This window comes from Poecilia reticulata, linkage group LG12 (assembly GCF_000633615.1).
Source record: "Poecilia reticulata strain Guanapo linkage group LG12, Guppy_female_1.0+MT, whole genome shotgun sequence".
Lineage (NCBI taxonomy): Eukaryota > Metazoa > Chordata > Actinopteri > Cyprinodontiformes > Poeciliidae > Poecilia > Poecilia reticulata.
The window spans coordinates 20,019,237-20,044,360 of NC_024342.1; the positions used below are offsets into that span (position 1 = coordinate 20,019,237).

At 39.8% G+C, this 25,124-nt stretch overlaps 1 protein-coding gene across 2 annotated transcripts in view; it reads right to left on the minus strand.

Moving 5' to 3' along the window:
- Positions 1-344: 344 nt before the first annotated feature.
- dym (dymeclin) overlaps positions 345-25,124 on the minus strand; it is a 50,658-nt gene continuing 25,878 nt past the window's right edge. For both annotated transcript variants that reach the window (XM_008424486.2, XM_008424485.2), the window contains exons 15-17: positions 12,994-13,176; positions 9,516-9,629; positions 345-1,639 (exon numbers count right to left, since the gene is read on the minus strand). In XM_008424486.2, the coding sequence (XP_008422708.1) occupies positions 1,490-1,639; positions 9,516-9,629; positions 12,994-13,176 (447 nt within the window). In that variant the 3' untranslated portion in view covers positions 345-1,489. The remainder of the gene's footprint in view (positions 1,640-9,515; positions 9,630-12,993; positions 13,177-25,124) is intronic.

Genomic DNA, 25,124 nt, shown 5'->3' on the forward strand with positions numbered 1-25,124 from the left:
ATGAACTGGAAAGAGAGACAGCTGGTACAGTAGATCTTCCAGCTCAGAATCATCACCATGTACAACAACTCTTTAAAGAAACATGGATGAGTTACATTTTATTTACCGTTTGGGACCAAAGTATTTTTTGACTTTGAATTAAAATGCCAAATACAGTTTTACAGTGATCTAAGTTAAGGTGAAAGAGCTATCCACACCAAACCTGAAGCTATGGGGAACATAAATGCCCACTAAACCTAAAGACAAATAATTCAATGGAAAGTTGCATAAAACCTCCTAGAAACAGCATGTGTTGTTCTGCAAATGGTGCAGAATTAACGTTATAATAATGAGAGACAAACACATTGATTTAACCATTTTATTGAAACTCCTATTTTTCAAAGAAAACTGACAAAATGATAGCTGAATTTGCAGTAATAAAAAGCTAATTTTCCAATCCGGTTTCCATGGCCTTCAGCCTCAAAAGCAGTGCTCACCTTGTTCCCTGCCACATTTATATTTAGTGGTCTTGAATATGCATCTTTATATTTATATATAAAAAACCCAACATACATGGAAATAAATAACTTAAGTCTCAAGTTAAACATGCATATAAAGTAACAAATTGAAGAGACAGTTGTAGCTATGCACAACAGGACAAGAGATGTAGTGTCTGTCCTAGTTTAAGTACTTGCCTTGGGAGACTATCCAGAAAGATGCAAATGACAAAGACTGAGTGAAGTCAGGCTGGAAGCAACGATGAAATCACATGAATCACAGTGATGCAGGAGGCTAATATTGTCTAGGGACTCGGATTAAGCTCTAATTAAACTGTACATGAACGATGGATATTACACAGCCAGGGACTCTGCATTTTTAATCTAAAAGTTGATAATAAATTATGTTTCTCTGACTGTTTTGAACCCAACGGCAACTTCACAAACAAACCAGTTATAAATCGCAGCTGTTCTCATGAGGGATCCAAATAACACCTAAATATATGACATTAATATTTAAAACTCAGTACATTACAACATAGTTAAGGATCTAAAGTTGCACGGTGGAAATGTGTAACATGTACGTATTGTCTGTTTTTTCCTCAGTGACCTGTTTCTTTGAAGAATGACAAAATAAAGGGAATCCTCCATTGCCAGAAATCTGAGCGTCTTGATCAAACAAAAACAGATATGTGCTGTTAAACAAGCATCCACTACAGAAATATATTGGGGAACAATTGGAAGCTACTGTGTGCACCGCTAAGCAGCACTGATGAGGCTTCACAGTGTTGAAGCAGAGCAGTTATTACAATACAAGGTTGTGCTGCATAAAAAGGAACTCCATCATGTACAAGGTCGAGGCACTTTGAAAGCAGCGTGCACATTCTACAAATGGTAACACACACACACACCAAATAAATCACACACACGCACACACACACACACTCATTAGTCCTTTTATTCTGTTTTGAACTGTGATGAAGACTGAATGTTTTTGGGGGTTGTTTTCTTGTTCAGCCAGAGTCCATGCTGAACAACTCGATGCCATGCGGGTTCCAGTGGAGGCCAACACCGGAGTTGAAGACCAGCGACCAAACGTAGGGGATGAAGAAGTCTTCTGGCTGGTCCTCCTCCACGTACTTGAACTTTAGCTCTGGAAACTTCTGTTCACACAAGACAAAAAAAAAGAAAAGGAAAAGTAAGGAAATGCATGAGACTTAAAGTTGGAAAGTAATATATAACCCGTCTGATTTGAGAAAATGTTAGGATTCACGAGAATTAGGTGGAGAGTGCCGCTGAGGAAAGGGAGAGCTATGTGGATGGACAGATGGGTAGATTGACATTGACATAAGAATGGCAAATAGAATGGGGATAAGTAAAGAGATGGATAGATAAATGATCCAAACACAAGACTAAAAAAAAACAAGACCAAAAAAAAACAGCACAATGTTATTTGGAGTTTAAAAATTTGATAGCAGATGACTGAACTCTCCACCACAGTAAGAAGTTTTAAGGTGAACAGAACTCTTTCAAGGTAAGAAAAATCATATTTTTGCCCGCAGCAAGTGAAGCATGATTCATACTTGTTGATTGACACGAAACTCGCTGAATCATCCGCACGACAGATTCAATTGTTTGCAAATGTGTGAAAAATGTCAGAGGTACAATAAATCTGCAGCTTCTGTAATTAGTTTCATAACGTGTTGTGTTTTTCTATTTCCAGCTCAAGCGATGATTATTTCTCTTTCAAGAAGTTGAAAAGTAAAGAAAATCAAATCTTTAAACAAATGGTTGAATTAAATCGACAAGAGAGTTGTTTGCTTGTGTGTATTTTTTCGTTTTTGTACAAGAACAGTAGGACGCAAGTCCTGCTGATGAACTCCTCATGATTGGTCAAATATTTTAGTCGGAGGAAATGTACAGATGCATAAAAAACTTTAAAGTTCAGCGAAGAACATGATGGGCCATCAAAACATATTTTTAACTGTATGAATCCATAAACACTGAAATATTAGATGGACAGACTGGATCAGATTATGAAAAACAGAGCAAAATGGCATGCTAAGCAGTGTGCGGCAGTTTCACCCAGGCTGAAACTGATTGAGGATGCACAGAAGCCTACATTTTCAGACAATCTCCACAGACTGCCAGTGTCACTGGGATAAGATGGCCAAGCAGACACAAGGGATACATTTCTAATGCGAACACCAAGATCACTCTAGGGTCAGGCTTTTCAATGTTGAAATGAGCTTTTGCAAGTCTGCTGTCATCAGATGAAGCTGAACAGTTCCTGGAAGCGTTGGGGCAAGTGTGAAGAAGGTCTTAAATTGACCAACAACAATCTGCAGTTATACTGCAGATTATATTATATTATATTATTATATATTATATAATTATAACATTATATATTATATAATGTTGCCCCTGCTTGTAGTCCAAGGGAGCACATGTTTAATAGCACTTTGTTAACCAAGATAAATATTTAAAAGACAAAACCAAGACAGTAGTGATCACAATAAAGTAAGAGTTGAATACAATATTCTGTTTTGCAAAAAAAAAAAAAAAAAAAAGCTGAGATCTTCTCATATGAAATGCTGTGTGATCTTTTTCCAACTCTGCCAGAAAAAAGAAGAAAAGCCCACCAAGTGGACCAAACCAAGCATCAGCCAGGCCACCTAACAGCAGGTAGGCAGCAGAAGCAGAAGCATCAATAATACAAGGGCACCTCATTATATCTTCCCGTCTAAACATGCATGTTGTGTGCGTGCACACAGTCCAGTAATCAGGCTGCGCTGAAAGACAGACGCTGTGCCCTTTATGTGATGGTCCCAGTTTGCTCCATTGAGTCCTGACTGCCTCTATTCACAGCAACGCTATCGGTATCATAATGACATAGACAGAGGGGCTCCGGGGTCACAGGCCATATGCCAGGCTACTGAGACTAGACCACACACACCAGGACCATTGTGATGGCCAGACACAATGCAGAAGCTGTCCTATCCTCCTGGTATGTGTGTGTGTGTGTAGGTGACTTGTCTCAGTCTATCAACTCAGCAAATGTTCATACGACACCGACGGTGGTGATCACTCAACTCCAGCTCCTTTTCTTTTTTTTTTTTTGCCTAAGGGATAAAAAATTGCTCTAAACTTTTTCTTTTAATTGGAAAATTTGTTTCTCATTTTTATTTATTGATTTACATACATTACCACATGGTGACAGAAGGTTGTCAAGGAGATTAATGTCCAGATTGGATTATCATGATGTATGGATCCTGCACAGTAATGCTGATGTGCTAATTAAGATAATTAAAGCATTAATCAGCAAACATGGCTATGTCAACATACTGTCAAAATGTGTGATATTAATGCTGTTCCATCAAGCAGCATTAACTGATTAAATTTGCCCAGGGGAATATGCAAATATCTCCATACAATATACAATACTCTAATTAGCTTTACGAAGCATTTCTGATATTAGCTGAACCTACATGCTATTCTTCACCTGTTAAAATCAATGGTTACTGAAGTGCAAAGGGAAAATTCTAGCAGACCTTTCAGTTATTGCTGAAAATTGAGCAGCGGACATTTCAGTCACTTTCAGACGATGTCAAAAGAAAATCACCAGACAGTTCCTGATGTAAATTTGCACAGCTATTGCAGATGAGGGTCATGTTAGGAGGATTTTCTGAGCATTGTCAATCATGCACATGAGCTTTTTCTCAGTGTCAGAGCCGGTCATGAATGGTCGGGGTAGTAGAATGATCAGTTCTGCTGATGTGTCCACGACAACAACTTCTGGTGAGGAATACATGTACCATGAGCATCTGGTTCATCAGGGATGGGTTACCGTTTTCTGCATGAGGTGGAAGCGAGGAGTCAACAGTGAATGCACAATTCGAAGAGACGCTAAAAATACAGCAACCATACAGTGGCTTGGCATGATAACTACAGTGGATTCAAGGGGTTTTAGTGGTCTCGTCTAAACCACAGATGTTTCCCCAAACATCTGAAAATGCCGGCAGTAGCCTGAGAGGAACTAAGTGGTTTTTTTTCTCCTTTTTCTCAACCTGTACCTTTCATTTATGTGGCTTTTATCTCGATAGCAATACATTTAATCTTTCTTTCTCAGGAGTAGTGCTAAGATTCATGATCATCGAGAGTTAATATAATTCACTGTGACATATAAAAGCAAAGAAAATGATCAGAAGCTCCTAAAACTGAACTGCTAATGCGCAAAGACACTTTAAAATTTCAAATACCGGTTGGTGTTTTGGGATTACTGATCATAAACGCTAAGAAACATAATTTGTGGTCAAAGTCTACAATTTATTCTGTATATTAAATAAAACTTTGCCACTACAACACATATATTACTGATCATTTCTGGATATATGGAGAATGTTTAAACACCTCTGATAATGTTGGAGCTTCCCCAAGACAATCATTAAGATCAAGGAGCTGTGGGTGATAGAGGAATAGATAATTTCTTTGCGTTTTTATTGTTTAACTTTCTAAAACCAGCCTCATATTTCACAACACACACAAGAAGTCAAGAGACACTAGCTCTGCAGAATATTATAAAAAAACCCGAAACAAGCAACAATTTCTTTACATTTAATGAATCCATCAAGAATCCCTTGTTGAATAATACATGTATTTCTGCCCCCTTCTCAGCTGTTCTGTCCTCGAGAAAAAGCACAGATTGTATATCAAAAGCTACTAGATGCAGTTTGTTCGCAGTTTTTTTTGTAATCAGAAGTTACATAAAGAAACACATGGGAAGTTCTGCTGTTCTTTCTGGTTCTTGAAGTCTGTCTGGTAAAAAGGTTCTCTACAGCTACAGGCAGCAGCCAAATGGCTTCAATAAAGGTTGCAAATAATGGAAACAAGTCTGGTGTCACGTTAATAAAATTCAGCTAACTGGATTGATCAAGGTTTATTTCAAATTTGTATTTGATAAAAGCTGAGCAGCTGACAGGGATGTCTACAAATCTGGAGGTTGTTGTAAAATGATATGCCCTGAAAAGCTCAAATGGAGGAAACGATTACACTTAAACATATTTTCCTCAAATTATCGTTTCCCAAGTCATGTTTTTATTGAAGGAAAAAGAAAGCCAGACACATGCGAGTACCCCTTCTAGACAATAAATACATAAAATAGAGCAAAATAATGCCTAAGTCACAGTGGCCACTGCTCTTCCTTCTACTTCCATATTGGATGGGGATAGCTGGGGGATTTTGTGCAGTCGGAAATTTTAGATATGCAGCCAAAACATCCCTTACAGTCTGAGAGGAGAACAAGTACAGCGACCCCAACATTATTATTATTAGCCGTCCCTTATTCTGACTTCCTCTGTGAATATCTAACGTGGTTTTGTGTTGCCTTTTCTCGCTTTATCCCCTCCCCATCAGCTTGTTGTCCGGACCCACTTGGCCCGAGAGCAGATCAGTTAGTTATGGGTCCTTGTGGGTCAGGCCCTCGCCCCAGAACACAGACTGACTGGCTGGCCTCGCATCTTCACTCAGGACTCTGTGTTCCCTCTCCTCTTCTGCAGGCGGCTGTGCTGCCAGATCTTGACCAGACAGAGAAGCATCCAGCTTTGGAGCAAATATGAACCCCGAGCAAACAAGCAAACAAACTCAAATGCAGGTAAAGACACAAACACTCAAAGGTTATATTCCAAATTGACTTGCTTGTGTTTGTTTTCTTTGTTTTTTTTGGGGGGGGGGTTGTTTTTCTTTCCAAATCTCTCAGTCGTTTATTTTCAAAAGGACAAAAGTAACTAGATCACTGCTTGGATTTGAAGGAAAATGTCCACTATCTGGAGGGTCCAGACAATGAATCATAAAGACGGGTTAGTAATGATGATTTGATGAAGAGCTTCATTTTAGAAAGTCTCTGATGTTTTAACGCTTGCAGTGTTTTACGCATTTGTTTTTCTAATTGTTCTGCTCCCCACACGTCGGTGTGTGGGATAGTGGCGATGAGCACCAGGTAGCTGAGGGATAACTGGTATTCCTGCTGCCTCACCCCTCCATCCACCGCCCCCATGAGGAGTCAGACAGTCTGCAGGCTATCAGTGCTCAATAAAGCAGATTTCAGCTGGACAGGCTAAACAACACATTCCTCAAGCCCTGCCTGCAAACACCACACGCCCCGAGACAAAACACACACAAACACAGAGGGGTCAGAGTGACAAGACGATGAGGGTCGTCTTTGGGGTATTTACACCTTCTTTAACGCATTGTCTCAGCTGGAGTTTCATTTACACGTCAACGTTTTTGTCTGAACGCTTTCAGCTACTTCAAAAGGACCGGCCTTTTGTACTGTAGTGTCCACAGTCGTCCTTGTTGCTCACAATAACAAAGTTCTGTTTGATTAGTAAAGTCTAGAAAGAAATGGCTTTCTTAACCTCTCACTTCTGAAATGTCTCTGTCTCCACTACACATGGACTGCTTACTGGTTTTAAAAGTAAAAAAAAAAAATGACATGCTAAAACTTTCTGTCATGACACAGCAAGTTTTCCACCAGTGGATGTGCACTGCCTTTCAACTGGCTCAAAGAAGACCACCTAAAAATTGCTACCAAAGCTTGCTTATTCTACTGTTGTTGTTTGAGTCAGTTGAGTCAAAGCGTTCTTGTTTTAAAGTGATAAGACCATGGTTTACATCTTTGTCAACATAATATCACAACTGGAAACCGCTGCATTTTTACAAAGGGTTATTATGCAGTGAGAATGTCATTCTGGTCCAAGCCTTGCCTCCACTAAGTTTTAGCACCCTCTACAATTACTGGCAACCTCAGTAAAGATGAGCAAAAAGACCTGAATAGATTGTTGTTACGGAGACTTGGTGATCCCCCAAGATGTCCCTGTCTGCTGCGGTTATCCAAAGGCGTCGATTTTTACGCCACCTCAAGTGTTCAGTGAATTTATCCAGCAAAAATGCAACAAACAAGAAATTTATCTCAGAAAATGGCTCTGCTTTTACATGAACGTGGAATATTTGAATGATGTTTTGTGGAAGTGTGGAGCATTTTGAAATGGTTTAAATGTTTGACATTGTATTTTAGTCACATCAGTTTAAAAAAAAAAAGTTTAAAGCTTATACTTTACACCAGTAATTTTAATTGTAAAATATTTTAAAATCATCAACATCTGGTCACAGCTGTCTGTGGTAAAAGAGGGAGTCAAAATTTAAGTAAAGGTAACATGATAGGGTTTAAAACGGTTTATGTTCTGATGCATTGATAAATAACCACAATCCATGTTGATTATGAACAGAGTTTTAGAAATAAAGTGCTGCTACTCTGAGTGTGTGATTAATGTTCCTTTGGGACAAGTCTCTCAGACTTGATTAATTAAATATCTGTGAATTTTAGGAATTTCCTCTGACTCAAAACGGATTATAATGCAGATTTACTGTGTAAACAGACAGCATTTTAACCCTGATGCAATGGCAGGAGCTACTACTCAGCGTTAGTGATCCTGTTTTAGAGCCAACAGTGGAAACTAGGGATGTTAGGCCTAGTTTCCACAAAGCGCAAAAAACACATTATATAATGTTAATTAAAAAAAAAATAATCAAAAAGTTTACGCAGAAACAGATGAAATCTGACATTTATTCTTCCACTCTGGCTTTCATCTTGGACTAGAAACAGAAACATATCAACCCCAGCACCTCCCCATCGGAAGTAATTACTACTGAATAGACTAGCTGTACTTGTGATTGACCAACCAAGATGAATAACATGCTCAGGCTCAATGTGTTTTCTTTGGAGAATACCGAGAGTGTTCAAATCTCTTTCTTCCCAACCGCCTTGAAGGCTCAACTGATTGAGTCACCAATTCTCCTCTTGCGGAGTAATTATCGACTCATTGACGATTCTGCACAACATTGGTCTAACATATGGATTTTCTTTAGATTGGGGGCTCAACAGCAGGATGAGCTCATAGGGAGAAGGAAGGCAGAAGAGGAGAGACAGCTGTTTGTTTGACTGATGGTAACATCAGACAGCATGGGCTTCTCCCAGAGGAGACATTGCCCAGATATTTCTTTTGCTTCACGTCACCCAGTGGAACTGGAAAGCTTTCTGATGGCTGGGGAGTCAATGTGAAACTCAACGACACATTTGCAGTCACGCGCTTCGCACTTGCAGTCGTGCACCCAGTTGACATGGCAAAAGAAAAACTCAAAAAACATATAAATGTAGAAGTATGAATCACATACATGTACATTTCAGCTGGTCTTTTCTACATGTGCACCACTCTGAAGGACAGAGCAGGGTTACACACATGCATAATTCTATGGATTTATGGATGATTGCTGCATTAATGCTTTGAGGTGCTGACTGGGAGTGAGACGGGGGAACCCACATAAACTCATGGCGATGCACCATCCCTCTTCAGTGTCGGCGAGTGAGACAAATGCCTTGCAGCTCGCCGCCAAGTATAGAACATGAAACACATGATGAAACAGGCAATTAAGAGCCTCTGTGCTGGTGGGGAGTGCTGTGTGGAGACCCCTGGTTACATATTCCCTCACTGATTAATGGAGGAGCTTTGGGAGGGGAGGGGTTAGCGAACCCGCCAGGAGTGTAGGGTAACGAGGCGCGGTGGCAGATTTATGTCCCCTCCCGCCCCTCTCCCTACAATCTTATGTGTTCATGACAAAGTGCCCCCGAGCTCCCCCATCCCATATCCTTGAAATGTCATTACATGTTCACATGTAGCAGGCCAGCAGAGATGGACGGGAGATATGCATTAATGTTGATGAGAACTGGGCTTTGGTCTTTTGTCTCAGGTCTCGGTAGCCATTTTTATCTCTTCCTTGAACCCTTCCCCATCCACTTCTAATACTTCTCCCCATTCATCTGTGCAGACAGACTCGTGAGCTTGTCTTCAGTTACCCTGCAACCATGCAACAAGCAGAACCTCGCAGTCTACGGCCTGTTTACGTTACACATGTACTGCTTCATTTATCTGCAGACAGCCTTCATTAACAATCACCTCTGTCGTGGTGTCCTATGTGTCATCTTACCTTCAGTCTGTCTTTAGGCAAGGCCTGGGCTCCTTTCATGATGACCTCTTGAACCCTCTCCACTGACAGGTCACTTCCAGCCTGCTCCAGACGCTGACTGAAGAATCCTATCACCTAAAGTTCATGCAACAGGAGACAGACAATCAGGAACTTACTTACTCGACAGTTGTTTGGAGGGCGATCCGCAAACCACATTGTGCTTTTCAGTAAGATTCGGCAGATTTCCCATATCAAGGTTTTTACAAGTTATGGTTTTGAAAATGTCTAAAATTTTCCATCATACCATTCTTACAGTTTAAAGGCATATCAATGAGAAGCGAGAGAGTATTTGCAAGTCAACTAGGTGAAAAATGGCTAGTATCCCTTTACCTCACTTACATTTTTTAAATTTTCTAGTTGCAAAAAATGTGAAAAGTCTTGGTGTGTAAACCAAAGCAGCATTACCCAGCACTCATTAATGTGGCACTGTTTCAAAACCACAGCTGGCTAGCCATCTGAGCAGATAGGCTGAGTAATTCCTCCAACATAAATGTGTTATCCTCTAATTGTATTTTTATTTAATTAAGTACAAGTATCAAATAACAGATCAGTCATTCTATTACTATTAGAAGAAGTATAAAAAATATTGTAGGTTCTTTATTAAATAAAAAGTCATTAGATTATGTCATTCATGTTCTGTTTTAGTAAATACTGTGAAAATGTGAAAAACTCTGTGTTTTTATTAAGTCATGACACTGTGAGAATCCTATGCAGGCTGACGGCCACTTGCGAGTTTGCATATAAAGACCCAGAATTAAGCAAACTGGTATATTTTGTAATTCTTAAATCAAAATTCAATATTTTCAAAACGCAAATGCAACTGTGAGCTGCCCAGATTCTCAGTATGAGAAATTAGAAGCTTTCAGAGTTAAAGATCTAAACATCAAGGCAATAAATATCTTCGTGGAAGCACTGTTCAGTAGTTATAACTCTAATTTTTCTTGTCAATACTTCTCATGCCACAAAACACACAAACACAATTAAATTAAATGTTGTTTATTGTGTTTTCCTGATTGAGAAGCCTAGAGGACTTATTTATCACGCCGCCTGGACACCAAGCTATAAATTGTCTCTACAGTGTGTCATGTTGTAGAGAGAAATCTGACCCCATTCAGGAAGATTGGCCACTTGATGAAGTGGCCAATCTTGCATGTGTAGCGCTAGTAATGTAATGCATGTGTACTACTGCTTTCTTGTAGGTCTGTCCTACTGAAACAGTGACTTACATGACCTTACAACGAACCACGACTGAATGACAACCCTGCTTCCTTAATAAAATAATGAAACTAATAGCATGATCAATTTAGTAATAAAAATATGACACATCTAAGTCATATTTCATCTACGGGTTCATGAACAAAAATGTTTCCACACTTTGCAGGCCTACAGAAGATGTATTTGGCACCAAATAATAAATAACAGTAGCTGGGAAAAGTCAAAAATAAGAGGTTAAAAGGCAAAATTCAAAACTGCATGAATGCTGTTTTTGTTAAATGGGATCTGATTCAAATTCAACACATGATTTCTGCATTTTAAAAAAAATCACACTTAGAAAAAGCCCAGCAGCAGGAGCTTAAATTATTTGATGCCCTTTGGGTTTACACTCGAGCAGGAAATTGAGGAAAGCATATTTTGTGTTTCTACTGCTGGGCTGGATGTGCCTCTGGGGAAATGTTTGAAAATTAAAAAAATAAATAAAATCCTCGGTATTACCAATTCTTCCTTTTATGCCCCTTCTTTGTCACCAACAGCAGAAAAAAATGCCTCCACAGGCAACATTTTCTCTGCTAATGCTCAACAGTTGCTTTATAAAATTCAACACTACTGCAGGATGAGTGTAGTGTGCGTCTCAATCTAATACTAATCTTTTCATTAACTCTGAAGGCCTCTCATATGGGCTTAATTTAGAATAGCAAAGCAGCAGCCTCTCATCCTGGATCTCATGCTAGCACACATGAATTTGCAAGCACGAGGAAAGCTTCAGAGAATAGCCTGAGGGAAGTGGTCTGAACCAAGGGTTCCTAGCAGGCGTGCCTCCCTCATACTTATGGATAACAGCGAACCCCAGGGTGATGCATGCAGCAACCACATGCAGATAGAGCAGAAAGCTTTACTTCCTTGCCTAGATGGCTGCCACAGATATAAAACACAGCTCTGGATTACGTTCTTTATCTTTATTCACCCACATTCAATAATTTTTAAGAGACAAAGCCTCTCAACACACCAGAACTGATTAATTCAGGGTGTTTCACATGCTGAAGGCTCCATGTTGCCCATGCAGTTTGCACATGTTTCAGTTCAGAGGCTTTCTTAAGGACGCAAAAGACAAATCTACGTCCTTCATCCACAGCTCCTTAAATCTAAAAATATTTGCCTCTTGAACTTTTTCACATTTTGTCACAGTAACATAACGCACTTTAATGTAATTCATTGGCATTTTATTTGTGCCATCTGCTTTCCTTTATCAGGACAGCTCTGCCTTTTATTCGTCAACAACTTTGTTCAACAATGTTCTCCAACTGGGTGACATCTTAATTGCCTGGCTAATGGTTGTATTGAGTTTTATTCAGGGTATCCAAGTAAAGGAGGCTGAGCGTGGACACCAGACTTGAAAACATATATTTACATTTCCTTCACTTTATAATGTTGTGCTCTGTGTTAGGTTACGTTAAATGAAATCCCCCAAAATATATGAAAATTTATTGCTGTAATGAAACGATTATTTGTGATAAAAAGATTTTTGAAATAATCATTAGCTAATTTAGTAAGCGATTCATCGTTAACTGAAGTAAACAGACTCAAAAAAGGTCATTTGCTGGATGACCAACATACTGAGAGTAGTAATAAGGCCAAAACTGTACAAAAATTTATTCATTTTGCATCAAAGATAAAAAAAATTATAATAATAAAAAAAAACATAACCCTTCTTTGAGTATGTTCTACCCAAAACTCCTCAAGTGGCATAGTTTTTGCTTCACCTGGTTCAAATTCAGTCAAGAAAATCTCCTATTAAGCAACTTTTGATATGCAATCATTAATTGGTAAATGCCAAATGTTAAGTCAAGCAGAAAGGGCTGAGATTTTCACATGTTACTGTTAGAAGTATTTTTTTTTAGCTGCAGATGCATCCTTTGCTACAAATGACCAAGCGCATCCTAAAGGAATGCTACTGCGCTTTGGGTAGTAAAACGTTTTTCTTATCTAAACAGGAACTTAATTGTTTATTTGTATCTTTCACATATTTCTAGTATTGTATATATAAAAAAGGTTCATTCTGTCAAGTGGTTAAATGAAAAAATTTGCAGAATGGGGCAATTTTTTTACTCAATCAATCATCAGAATAACTGATTGAATAATCAATTATTACAATAAATGTTAGTTAGATGAGCCAAAAATCTTACATCAACAAATCAGACACTGTTGATTTTCAGTAACTGACCGTGTCAAGGTTCTGCATGATGTCCTGGAAGGATGGGTGGGACCTGAACTGCTCGAAGAGCTCCCTCTTGTAAAGCAGCGCGTACACCAGGTTGGGATTATGGTGCAGGGAGTTGCAGAGGCAGGAGTTGATGATTTCCAGCATCATGCGGATCACCTCCTCAATCACATTCAGGTCCTGCGCCTGGGGGGGTAGGAGTGGAGGGGATAGGGAGGATGTAAAGGTTAATTGGCTTCACAATACAGTGGTTTTACTTATTATTGCGTCTTTAAATGGTTGCCTCTTGGTGAAGGGTGGGTGAGAAAAGGTGGAGGAACATGGCAGAGGGAGGGAACGAGAGATGAAGATAAACACGGAGGAATGTCAGCTTAGAAGTAAGAGGAGTCTTAGGCAGGGACAGAGAGGTGATCTTATAAGCCACAGGTCACGACATGGTAGGCTTTCCCATGGGGGACTGAGAAGTGTCACTAATGATGGATGACAGTGACGGAGGAGAGGCTGGTGAGAACAAGAGAAGAAAAAGCGCGGAGCTAAGTGGATGACTCAGAAGGATTATTTACAAAGTTCCTCAGGCAAAGCAGCCAAAAATCGAGACAACTGAGGTGTTCAAGAAGAAGAATGGAGCCAGAAGAAACAACGCATCTGACAACTGAAGATAGAGAGACAGTCACGATTAAGCAGCATTTTGTCTTTCAGAAAACAGAACTCGGATATTAACAGTATGTCAGCTGCAAGTCGGAAAAACGCAAGTCGGAGGTCCAAATAGTTGCGTTAATCAATCCACTATTAGCAACAAAAACCATGCACGACATAAAACGACGGTCCTCACTGCCTCTCCACTGCCTGTTTTAAATGTTTTACAGCTTGAACAGAACTTGTATTAAAAAAAAATCATCAATAGGCTGTTTTAGGCCTATTGATGGTAAAGTTGTTGAGAAGCTAAGGAGGGCAGGGAAACATCTAAGACATAAAGGACAGTGAACCTCTGCCATACAAGTCTGTCTTTACACTGATTTAAAAGCTCAGAAAAATGAAATCAATTTGTTTTTGAAACTTTTCTTGGTTTATAAATGTACCAGACATGTTCAAGGTTCCTCCAAATGTTGACATCAAATAATTTCCAGCTGTTTTCGTAACATTAAAGACATTTAAGCACAAAACATTTAGCTAGTTAGAGGTTGTTTTCCATTTGTATCATCAAACACCTTGAGGCTGAAGGTGGCTTCTGACCTCAGTGCTAACTTCTATTAGCATTCTCACACAATTTATAAATCTATAGCTGGACTTCTTTACGATACATAAATTCTTAAAATCAGTATGATGTGTGATCTCTGTAAAAAAACATGATAGTCAGTGCCTTGTTTGGCATGCAACAAGATTAAAAATAAACTATACATCGTAAAATACAGTTCCAATAAGATGTTTCAGATATTTTAAAAGCCTATTTAAAACTTCTTCATTTGTGGGTTCGGTGTCAGTAACAAACATATTTTGATGTATCAAATGAAAGATGTGACTTTAAATAATCACTAGGGATTAAAACCTGAAGCCTAATTTTTTTTAACCCCCAAACATTTTATTATTCCCAACATTACTAAGCAAGTCCAAGTTTATATTTTTCTACAGAACTCAGGGTAACTCAGGTGAAATTCTGAGTATAGAAATTTTTAAGATTTCTAAATTCAGGACCCATTCCTGTTGATTTGTTCTGGTTTAGAGCGCGACAGTGTTACATTCTCAAGATCAAATGTAACACGACTTGAGGATATGAAAGGTTGGTTAAAATAAAAACTACAGCTTCACAGTTTTAACATGGTTGGCATCATTTTCTTTTCCCTCCTGTTTAATAAATGATCGGTGAAAAGAAGGGGAATAATGATCCATTTAATCTATTAATGCAGTCTTCAGTGTGATTTCTTTCCTTATGTAAACACCACTTCTTTTACTCATTTTCTTGTGGTTGAGTTGCTTTGGTTCTTTTTCTTCTGTTACCCATTTCCTATTTTCATGGAATGCCTCTGGCCTGACTCCTTCCTCTACCTACCTGTATTTGTTTTTCATTTAATCGTCCTGTTTTGTTTGAACTCTTCTCACTTTCTGACACGTCTGGTTGGAAACAAACATGTTTTACCACATTTTGTGTTGATTAACATTCTTAGAACAGTAATCTTTCCCCCTCGTTTCAACAGACAGTCTCTATGTTGGGTCATAATTTTTAGTTTACAACACGAGTGCAGCGACTTACGTGGTCCAGGAAGTGTTTTTAACTGCAGACACATTTACATATTGAGAAAGATGTTTGGGTTAGATCTGCAAAGTACCAGGTGACTGCTATTTTTGTCATGAAGGAGTTATTCTTGATTCATTTTCTTTTATTTTACTAAAAAACAAAACATAAACGAGGCCAAATGTATGAGGATTTGAAAACTGTATCCAAGTGTTAACCAGTTCTTTAGAAAGGAAGAAACACCTGTCAATGCAAAACACCTCAATAAGTTCGAGAATTGTCTGTTTTGCTTATTGTAACTAACAAAGCCAGCATTTGCTCAAGTAATTTGACCATTTAAACCAAAATTTGCAGATTAATAAAGACCATCGGTTTTGTAGCCCAATAGCAATGTTTCAAAGTAAGAGAGCTGGCAGCTTTAAAAAAAGGAACTTCTGAGAAAATACTTCCATCATCAATAGAAATCTTAGCAAGCTGTTTACCCACATGAAACAATCTGCTCTAAAAGAAGAACCTTTGGCTTGGGGAATAAAGATTATATCTCATCCTTTAGTTACTGTATTCATAACAATGTGTCTACAAGCCAGACAGACGCCACCATGACTAGATAAGGTCCCGTCTGCCATGATCATGGTGGCACAAAAAAAAAATAAAAAAAAATGTAGACACCGTGGGAAAGTAAAAAACAGATGGCTGTGAACTGTCAAAGTTCAGGGGAAGATAGAGGATTTCCACAAGTATGACAACGGTTGTAACAACAGTCCAAAAGGTTTCAGCGAAAATAATTATGTCATCCAGAAAAAAAAAAATCTAAATCCAACAAAACTGTTTTGCTTTATCTTCATAAGACAACTTGGGGAAAAAATGCCTCAAAGCTGAAACAAAGCCCGAATGTCACCATTATAGATTTCATTTTAAAAATGAAATATCAAGTATCTAATCTGAAATTTGCCATAAATATTCTAACCGTCTTCAGAATAGGTCTAAAGGTTTTTATCCATCCATCCATCCATCCATTTTCTTCCGCTTATCCGGGGTCGGGTTGCGGGGGCAGCAGCTTCAGAAGGGAGGCCCAGMCTYCCCTCYCCCCAGCCACTTYTTCCAGCTCCTCCGGGGGAATCCCAAGGCGTTCCCAGGCCAGCCGAGAGACATAGTCCCTCCAGCGTGTCCTGGGTCTTCCCCGAGGCCTCCTCCCGGTGGGACGTGCCCRGAACACCTCACCARGGAGGCGTCCAGGAGGCATCCTGACCAGATGCCCGAGCCACCTCAACTAGCTCCTCTCGACGTGGAGGAGCAGCGGCTCTACTTTGAGTCCCTCCCGGATGACCGAGCTTCTCACCCTACACCCTGCGGAGGAAACCCATTTTGGCCGCTTGTGTCCGTGACCTCGTTCTTTCGGTCATGACCCAAAGTTCAAGATCATAGATGAGGGTGGGAACGTAGATCGACCGGTAACTCGAGAGCTTCGCTTTTTGACTCGGCTCTCTCTTCACCACGACGGACCGGTACAGCGCCCGCTTCAYGRCAGACGCTGCCCYAATCCGCCTGTCGATCTCCCGCTCCCCTCTTCCCTCATTCGTGAACAAGATCCCCAGATACTTAAATTTAAAGGTTTTTGTTTATTGGATGGGATAAACAAAGCACATCTCACAGTCCCAACATGGGACCCAAACAGAAGAGACAGGAAAATATGGAATGTAAAATTGGGTTTTATCTCCAGGTACATGTGCGAAAGTTACTACAAAATGATGAAACTAAAACGCACAATAAGATAAATAGAAAAATTTGGTCTGGTCCATCCAAAATCTAATGATGTTTTAATAAAAAGCAAAACATAAAAAAAAAAAAAAAATGAGGTGAGATGATTCAAATAACAATTATAGTAAATCAAGTTAATGGCCAATGCCTTCCATTAAGTTTTTTTTTTGTTTGTTTTGTTTACAAGATTAAATAAACATCCTGCTGGCGTTCTCCCTCACTAGTCATAATTTGATCAATTAATCAAAAAGTGATTGTTCTCTGTGAGAACATAATTTGTATTGGTTGTTTTATGGAGATGATTTTACCCTTTTTGATCACTGTATTCTAAAATGTCGCTCTATACAGAGTGCTAGATGATAATTATGGAGCAATAGGTACACATTAAAGCGGCTTATGACTGCCAGTGAGCCCTGAGGAGTTTTGTTTCGGTTGAAATCCTTAGTGTACATGTGCTGACGCTCTGTAATTCAAACAGGTTTTTACCACCGTCTCACTGCGTCTGTTGAGCTACATAGCAAAGTTCAAACAGACAATGTCTGTGGAAAAACTTCAAAAGATCTGGCGCAGGTGAAATTCAACCAAGTTAATGTCTGAATAGCAACATAGTTCACATGAATGAATGAATCTCTTCGAAACACTAATGGGCCAGTTCACGTCATGTTTTTACCCTGCTCAGTTAACAGTGCTGTCTGCTCTTTGGCACACGTGAAAAACACAATTCTCCAAACCTAACCTTATGCTTGAAAAATACATGGTTTGCCCCCTGACAATGATGCCAATGTTTGGTAACAGTGAGCATGTTTGACAATGAGATGTAAATGAAATAAACAATGTGGAAAACACTGATTAATGTCTAGACTATTTCTATTTATTCATCTTAAATATTTATTCATTGTTCACATTCTTGTTCATACACCCGAGAACAACTTCGACATTCAGCAACAGTAGCCTAAAAACTGAAATCAGCACATACTGCATCTCGGGCCGTTTAGAGTTAAAAGGCTGGCAGCTCAGCAACTAAGACGAGGCTGAGAGGAGAAAACACAGACTAAAAGGTCACAGGAGTCAAGAACATTGTAAGCAGCTTAGCCTAATGCAGTGTCTTTTTCATGAAATCGGTCTAATGGCTGACTAAACACAGAGCAACACAATACGTGACAGGTTTCTGTGATCATCCTGGACCTCTAGTGAAATGAACTACTGTAAAGACTGCTACCAGGAGTGTGCTGCTAATGTAAACAAGATTAAGAGTCATGTAGATCTGAAAGACAAGGAAATAGCAAACAATAGGCATACATGTATAATTCAGTATCTAATGTTGCATGCAAAAATATCATTGACCCCAAAAAACACATGTACTGACTGACTAGCGGTGCAATCTACTGTGAAATTCATACGGATGAAGAATTTTCCAATAGTGTGTGTGCGCATCAATTTACTGACATTACCACACATCAGTCCTTTAGCCTTGTTGTAAAATATAACATGCCAAAGTTTATTATGAATCTGGCACCAGGAGAAAGCAGAAACTGGAAGGAAGGAACATAAGGTAGGAAAGGAAAAATAAAAATATTACATTTGGACATTAAAATATTTTTTTGATACTGGTCTGGAAATTGCAGAGATGAAATTCAAAACTTTTTGAGAGTGAGTAATATGCTAGGGAAAATTGATATTCAACTTCTAACAAACTCATGATGTAAGAGGAGCTCAGAAATGAGAGAAATCAATCAAACAGGAAATGATTGAACATTGATGAACACCTTTTCTGTTCTGGAAATTGTCTCCTTTATTTCATCTAGAATAATATGCTGAAGCAGACTTTTTAGCCCAAACATACAGTAGTCTACACAAAGATGTTGAAAGCTACAACTTATTGTAACTTATTAACTCTAAGAGCCTTTTGAAAATACTTAGCCAGCAAACATATTCATGTTGACATCTTTTCACCATTTATTATTATTTTTTTAAATTTAGATTGAAGACAAAGTCATCTTTTCTACAACTTTAGAGGGAAAGTTTGTTCTTGACCTCTTCTGGAAGCCTTGCAGCTCTATTAAAATCGCATTTTGAATAATGACATTTTCGCTCATGAGCGCTTCCATTTGAAAAGACTCAAAAGATCTCCGCGCGCCATCTGCAGCATTTCGAACCTATGACCTACAGTCAAGGTTTGATTTGAACAGAAAACATTATTGTTCTGATGACCTGTTTTGACTGTGGCTTTGGCGATAGCGCATTCAAAACAGGAACCTGGCAAGACTGCTGCAACAAACCGATGGGAAGCCGAGATTCCGTCCAATCTGGGTTATCCATCTGCAACAGAGCAGCATGTGGTAGCATTTTTTATTCCATCTTGTACGCCCTGCTTGAAAACTAGTCCTTATCTTATAAATAACTTAGCTTGCCGTGCGGCTTCCCCCTCCACCCCACAACATCACACACACAATCAGCCTTTCATAAGTAGCCAGGGGATTAGGATAATTGTAAATAACAGCATTCTGTTGTGCATAGACTGTGAATTAGGCTTGCAACACAGATGCAATAATGTATTGCATTGATTTCCACAAGCCTGTGAAGGTGTTTGAAGGCTTCATATGCTAGACATGAGGAGGCAGGGGGAAGGCAGGACAGCCAGCCATAATGAGGACTGATTGTATGTCTGGAGGCAGAGGTGGCTCTCCCTCCTCGACACCGCTGCCTAGCTAGACCTGCTCTCCTCTGTTCTGCAGTGGCAGGCCATAATTAGACAGAAAGCAAGCACACATATGGGAGACAACTGAGTAGGAGGAAGAGGAGGCAGAAGAAATGAAGACAGCGACCAAAATGGGAACGTACAAGACTAGGGGCTGAGGGGTGGGGGTGTGGGGGGGAACTGATGGAGACGGAACGAATGCGACAAGGAGGAGACAAAAGCAGCAGAGGAAGGCAAGAGTAGGAGTGAGGAATGCCTGGTGTGTTTGTTCTCCAGCTCAGCACCCAGCTTAATGAGATTAGTCTGGCAGGGGAAAAAATGCCACACTGGGGAATTCAGGTCACATGAAAATAGGCTAGCTAGACGTCTGCCTGGCCCTGCGTGCGTGTTTGTCAAGAGGATAAGATTAAGAGGTCCGTGGTCTACTTGAAACCCAGACAGGATTTAAATATGCTGGTTGCTCCTCCTTCTCCTCTCCAACTTTCCAATCTGTTTTTGCGCACTTGTCTTTACACTCCCCCCACCCCAAAAAAAAATGCATATCCTGGAAGGACCAGAGGACACCTGACGTCTCTTTCAGTTTCTCTTCGTCTCTTCCTCCTTTCCGTTATTTGTCCTTCCCTGACATTCCTCGGTTTCCAACTCAGCTGCAGAGTCAAGAGTAAAACAGCCCTTAGAAATGCGTCTCTTGTTGATCCGGTCCCGTTTTACTCGTTTCACTGAGTCCACAATTGCTACCAGGAAGGATGAGTCCATCCGCATGTATCTGCCCAACACCTCTCAGGGTAGTTTTGACCATTTGCGAAACATCTAATAATTGCAACGACAAGGTAACGGATGTGGTCAGCATCAGCGTTTGTTTTCTAAGCTGGCAGTACATGTTTGCCTGGGAATCCTTGTGCATGAGGACAGAATGTTTACAGACAGACATGCAAATCCCTGTAAAGCAGGAGCTGGCATCATTAAACCAATAGCTTAGAGAATCCCTGGTTGGCCACACTCATTGCAAGCTGTTGCAGGGCAGATAAAGCAGACATATTAGGAAAGAACACTGACTAAGAGACACAAACAGAGATGGTGGGAAAAGAGACGCAGATGAGTCAAAATGTAACCCCGTTCCAAATTAACACCAAAAAGTGTTAATTTGGAAAGTTTGTTGTGAAGTAGGAGGCAGCTTAAAAGCAAAATCAAGTTTGAAGGCAAAAAAAATTTATAAAAACAATGAGGAAAGAGGGAAAAAGAAAAAAAAAAAACCTGCCACATGGACAACCAGAGAGGGTCAGACTGACTGAGCGGCATCTGGCTGCCCTGTTTGGAAGTTGTTGTTTTTTTTAAATGGGTCATTGTCTGACGTGCATTATGGTCTAGCAGCTACGTCATAATCGCACCATTTTGTGAAGCACTGTGCCCAGGTCAGCCTCTCATTACCCCCTAGTCTCACACACAATGCACAACACTTCTTTTGTTGCACAAACACTGAGAATGAGGCAAGCGGCGGCATCTGCAACAGCAGCAGCACACTGGACCGTTCTAGGTTTAGGATGTGTTCAGGACAGGCTCTGCGTCACTGTCTGAGGGGAAAAGTTTGAGCCCATTAACAGTGCGAGACCTCATTATCACTTTGTAGGTGTCATCTACTTGGTTAAGACTTGGGTGATGGAGGAAGAAGAAAAAAAAAAAACAGCAGTGGGGTTAAAGATGAGAGGGATGACACCGGCCGCTGCAGGAGAACTCTGGGAGAAAAGTGGGCAGTGCTAATTGATCAGACAGAAGCTGTGCTCTGTTTGCTGCGCCTCAGTCCTGAAAAAGACCAGGGCACAGCAGGGCTGCTCTAATTATCGTTTGGAAGGAGATAATCATTGGAACCTAACATGCTGTCTGCAGGCATGGCTCACCCACTGCTCAGGAATAGATGTAGAGAGCCAGACAAGAGACGGTAGGAGGAGGAGGGATGTATTTTTAATTAAAATAAGCAGGTGATGAGCAAAGTAGGTTAGCTCCATTGCTCGCTGCCTTAATGAGAATTACAAAAACAAGACTTCTGAGATAGAAAGGAAAGGATATTTTGATTTTACTCGAGTTTGAATATCAGACTTTGACTATTTCATAAAAAGTCTTAACAGCAGCGGGAGAAGTGGCCTTCAAATGACCAACAGTTAAAGTTGAGTACAAAAAAAGAGCGTTTTTATGTTCAGGATGATGTAAATGGTTCCATGGTTTAACACAACTAGATCAAATGAATGGTTTATTAACTGGATCTCTGCAGTTTGAAGTTATATCATTGAGTTAATTCAGCCGTCTAAAGCTGCTCTGATAGAGCAGAGATGCAATTAAAACCTGCAAAACCCTCAAGTCTTAACGAGCTTGACACCCACGGATTAGGTTTAGGGTGCTGGCAAAGAGGCCTTACAACCTCAAAAACTATACAACTCATCAATGAAGATAAATAACCAAGTAAGGAGAATGCAATTGCTGCGATCCGAAATTTAAATTGATGACTGAGAATGGTGTAAATAATTTTTGACATGCCATTTTTTAACACAACATAAATACTAATAGATTTAGTTTTTAATACTCTAATGTGATTTATCAGAAGCAAGTTCCTTGGTTGAGGTTAAAGTAATCTGTATGCAAGTCTGTCATAGGTATGTATAATTTTGAACTGAAATGCAGGTAGAAATAATTTTTTTTTCAAACCAAACAGAAACCAGGTACTCTTTGATAATTACTGTACGTAGCCTGTAGCTCTTTTACATTCTCTCTCTTCAAGGTATTTTCATTCAGAATGTCCAGAAGCTCTCTGTGTATGTACTAAAGACTCGGTGGTATGGTTAATTCATTGACTGATAGAAGGATGGACTCAATATTAAAAGGCAGTAAGAAATGTGACAGGGCAATGTAACATTCCTATTGCAATCAATCGGCTGTTCCTTCCAGCTAAACGGTTTATGATGGTTAATGCTGACCCTTTTCCTTGCACACTATGCATTAAACATTTTCCATAGCCTTGGAGAATGAGATAAAATCCATGTGGACTCTGGAAAGCGAGGCTATAAACTTCAATAGACTCAGACAGAGAAGAAAACATACCGTGGAGTCTCGCCTATTTCACAACTGAGTATTTCACAGATTTTTCTGTGGAACGCAACTTCTAATTATTTGCGGAAAATATGCCTTTTCGCAGAGCATATCTAAAATATTTGATAGAAAATGCCACTTGCGAGGCTGAAATACCTCAGTATAATGCAATTAAATAGGCTAATTTGCAAAACAGCTAAGCCAGGATCACAATTTATTTTCCTTGGTGCCAATTTGCTGAACACCCAAGAGTGGAGATAAGAAAGCCTCCAGATATGATCTTCTGCAGTAGTGTTAAAATAGTTTCCACCGTGAGTATTAATGCATACTGAGGTATATTGGGTATTTGAACTGTTAAAATATGCAGTGTTAAGTTTTTTTTTTAAAGGGGAATATCAGTCATTTGTGGATTTTAGCTATTCATGATTGGTTGTCGTCCCTAACCCCAAATACTGGAGATCCACTGTACAAGAATCAAACTTGTGAGTCAGTCATGGAAAGTTTTTTTTTTTCTTTTTTACATTCAAATTTTATTGATGGCGAAGTAGACATTTGTTTAGATGAGACAAGTACTCACTGTACCTTTTTATTTTATATACAAAAACAGTGCAAATAAAGCTGTTAAATGTTCATGACATGTAGGGGCATCAGGCTATGACTAAGGTACTGTACCAGTCAGTGACTTTACCGTTATAAGTATTTGAGTCAAATGCCCTTTTGTGGTAAATTACATACAAATTCTGACAAACAAATGTTGAAGGCTACTACAAATGCACAAACATGCCCTCTTTTGCGATGAAAACTACTCCTCCGTATCTTTGTCTGAATTACAAAGCTCACCATAACAATTTTGACTCAACTCTAAACTACAGCGGCTTTAATGCAAGTGAAAATGGCTTTTTGCAAAAAATAACTGCATATCCTCGTAGAAAAGTGGCAGAATCCTAAAAGCTCTGATAATAAACAGAAGGCATAATGTTTATTATCTGTTGATAAATCCTCTGGCTCTGCTGTTCCCCTTAAACAAGTGGACTGGTGCCACAAAGCTAATGCATGCGTCAACTCTGGCTATTAAAAAGAGATCACAGATTGTGACTCAACCAGGACACATAAACACATAGACTGGGTGGTCCATGGGGCTGCTGGCAGTGTGCGTCTGCGTGCGTGTGTGCGTCCGTACATGTGTGTGTGTGTGTGTGCGTGTGCGCGCGCGTGTATGCTTGCAGGATCTTTCCCAGAAATGTGCAGCAGTAAACAGACTATGAGGCAGAGAAGTAAGACAACCATTATGACTGGCTGGGAGCATAAACAGAAACACAATGCAATTCAATCCAACACAGAGGGTACGTCTTTCTTTTAATGTTTGCTTGTATGTGCAAGCTCGTTCTGCGATTCAACCGGGGGGGGGGGGGCCTGAGAGATCCTCTGCTTTGACCGAGACCCTCTATGATGTTCCCCGGGGGTCTCAAGAGGCCCTAAAAACCCTTCACTCTTTCTTCCCTGATGCTAACCAGATGCAGTGGCACCAACACATTCAGAGAGACAGGGGTGTGTTCAGTGTGGATATGTAAGAGACGGAGACCAAGACGTTTGGAGACGAGCAGAAAGTGTGCAGCTTTAAGCCAAAGCTTAGAGCGTTTCATGATGTTTTTTTTCATATCCTCCTCTCAGACTCCCTCGTAAAGAGAGCAATTACATGTCCAGGACAAGCCCACATTAAACAAACATTAGTTCTCTCGGCAGAGCCAGACTCGGCCAAATTACATTGTTTCCAGATGCCTGTCACAAAAACACATTTACACCCACCCAGAACCCTCCTCCAATCCCTTCCTCTCTGCGCCGCCTGCCAGCTTCTCCTGTTTCAATTGTTCTTTTCTCCTCACATTTTGACCTCCTTTATCTCTCTCTGTAGTTCCCTATACTTCCACACCTCTCAAGTTTAGGCGTGGCTTTGTGAACAACTCCAGAGGCGTCTGTTTTCAATTACGCCGTCACAACCACTAGCAGGAGATGAGAAGAGCCCTGGGATGGAGGAAACAAAGGAGCTGGTATAATGAGACAAGGGGAGCTTCCGTCATGTGTCGCATCTGCCAAACCAGTGATAAGCCTCATTCAGAGCTTGAGCTCATTACAACTGCTCATATAAGAAACATTATGCATGAAGTTTCACAGAAATCTTATATCAACAAGAAGAATATTCTTGTTGATATAAGAACAGTTACAAATGATGCCGTTTAAATTCATTTTTGTAACATTCCATGCATAAAAAGACGAACAAAAATAACCCTCTGCCTATTTTTCTTCAATCTTATTTCTTTGACATGATCAAAAATAGCTTTGCATTTGTTCTAGATCTCAGAAATAAGCATA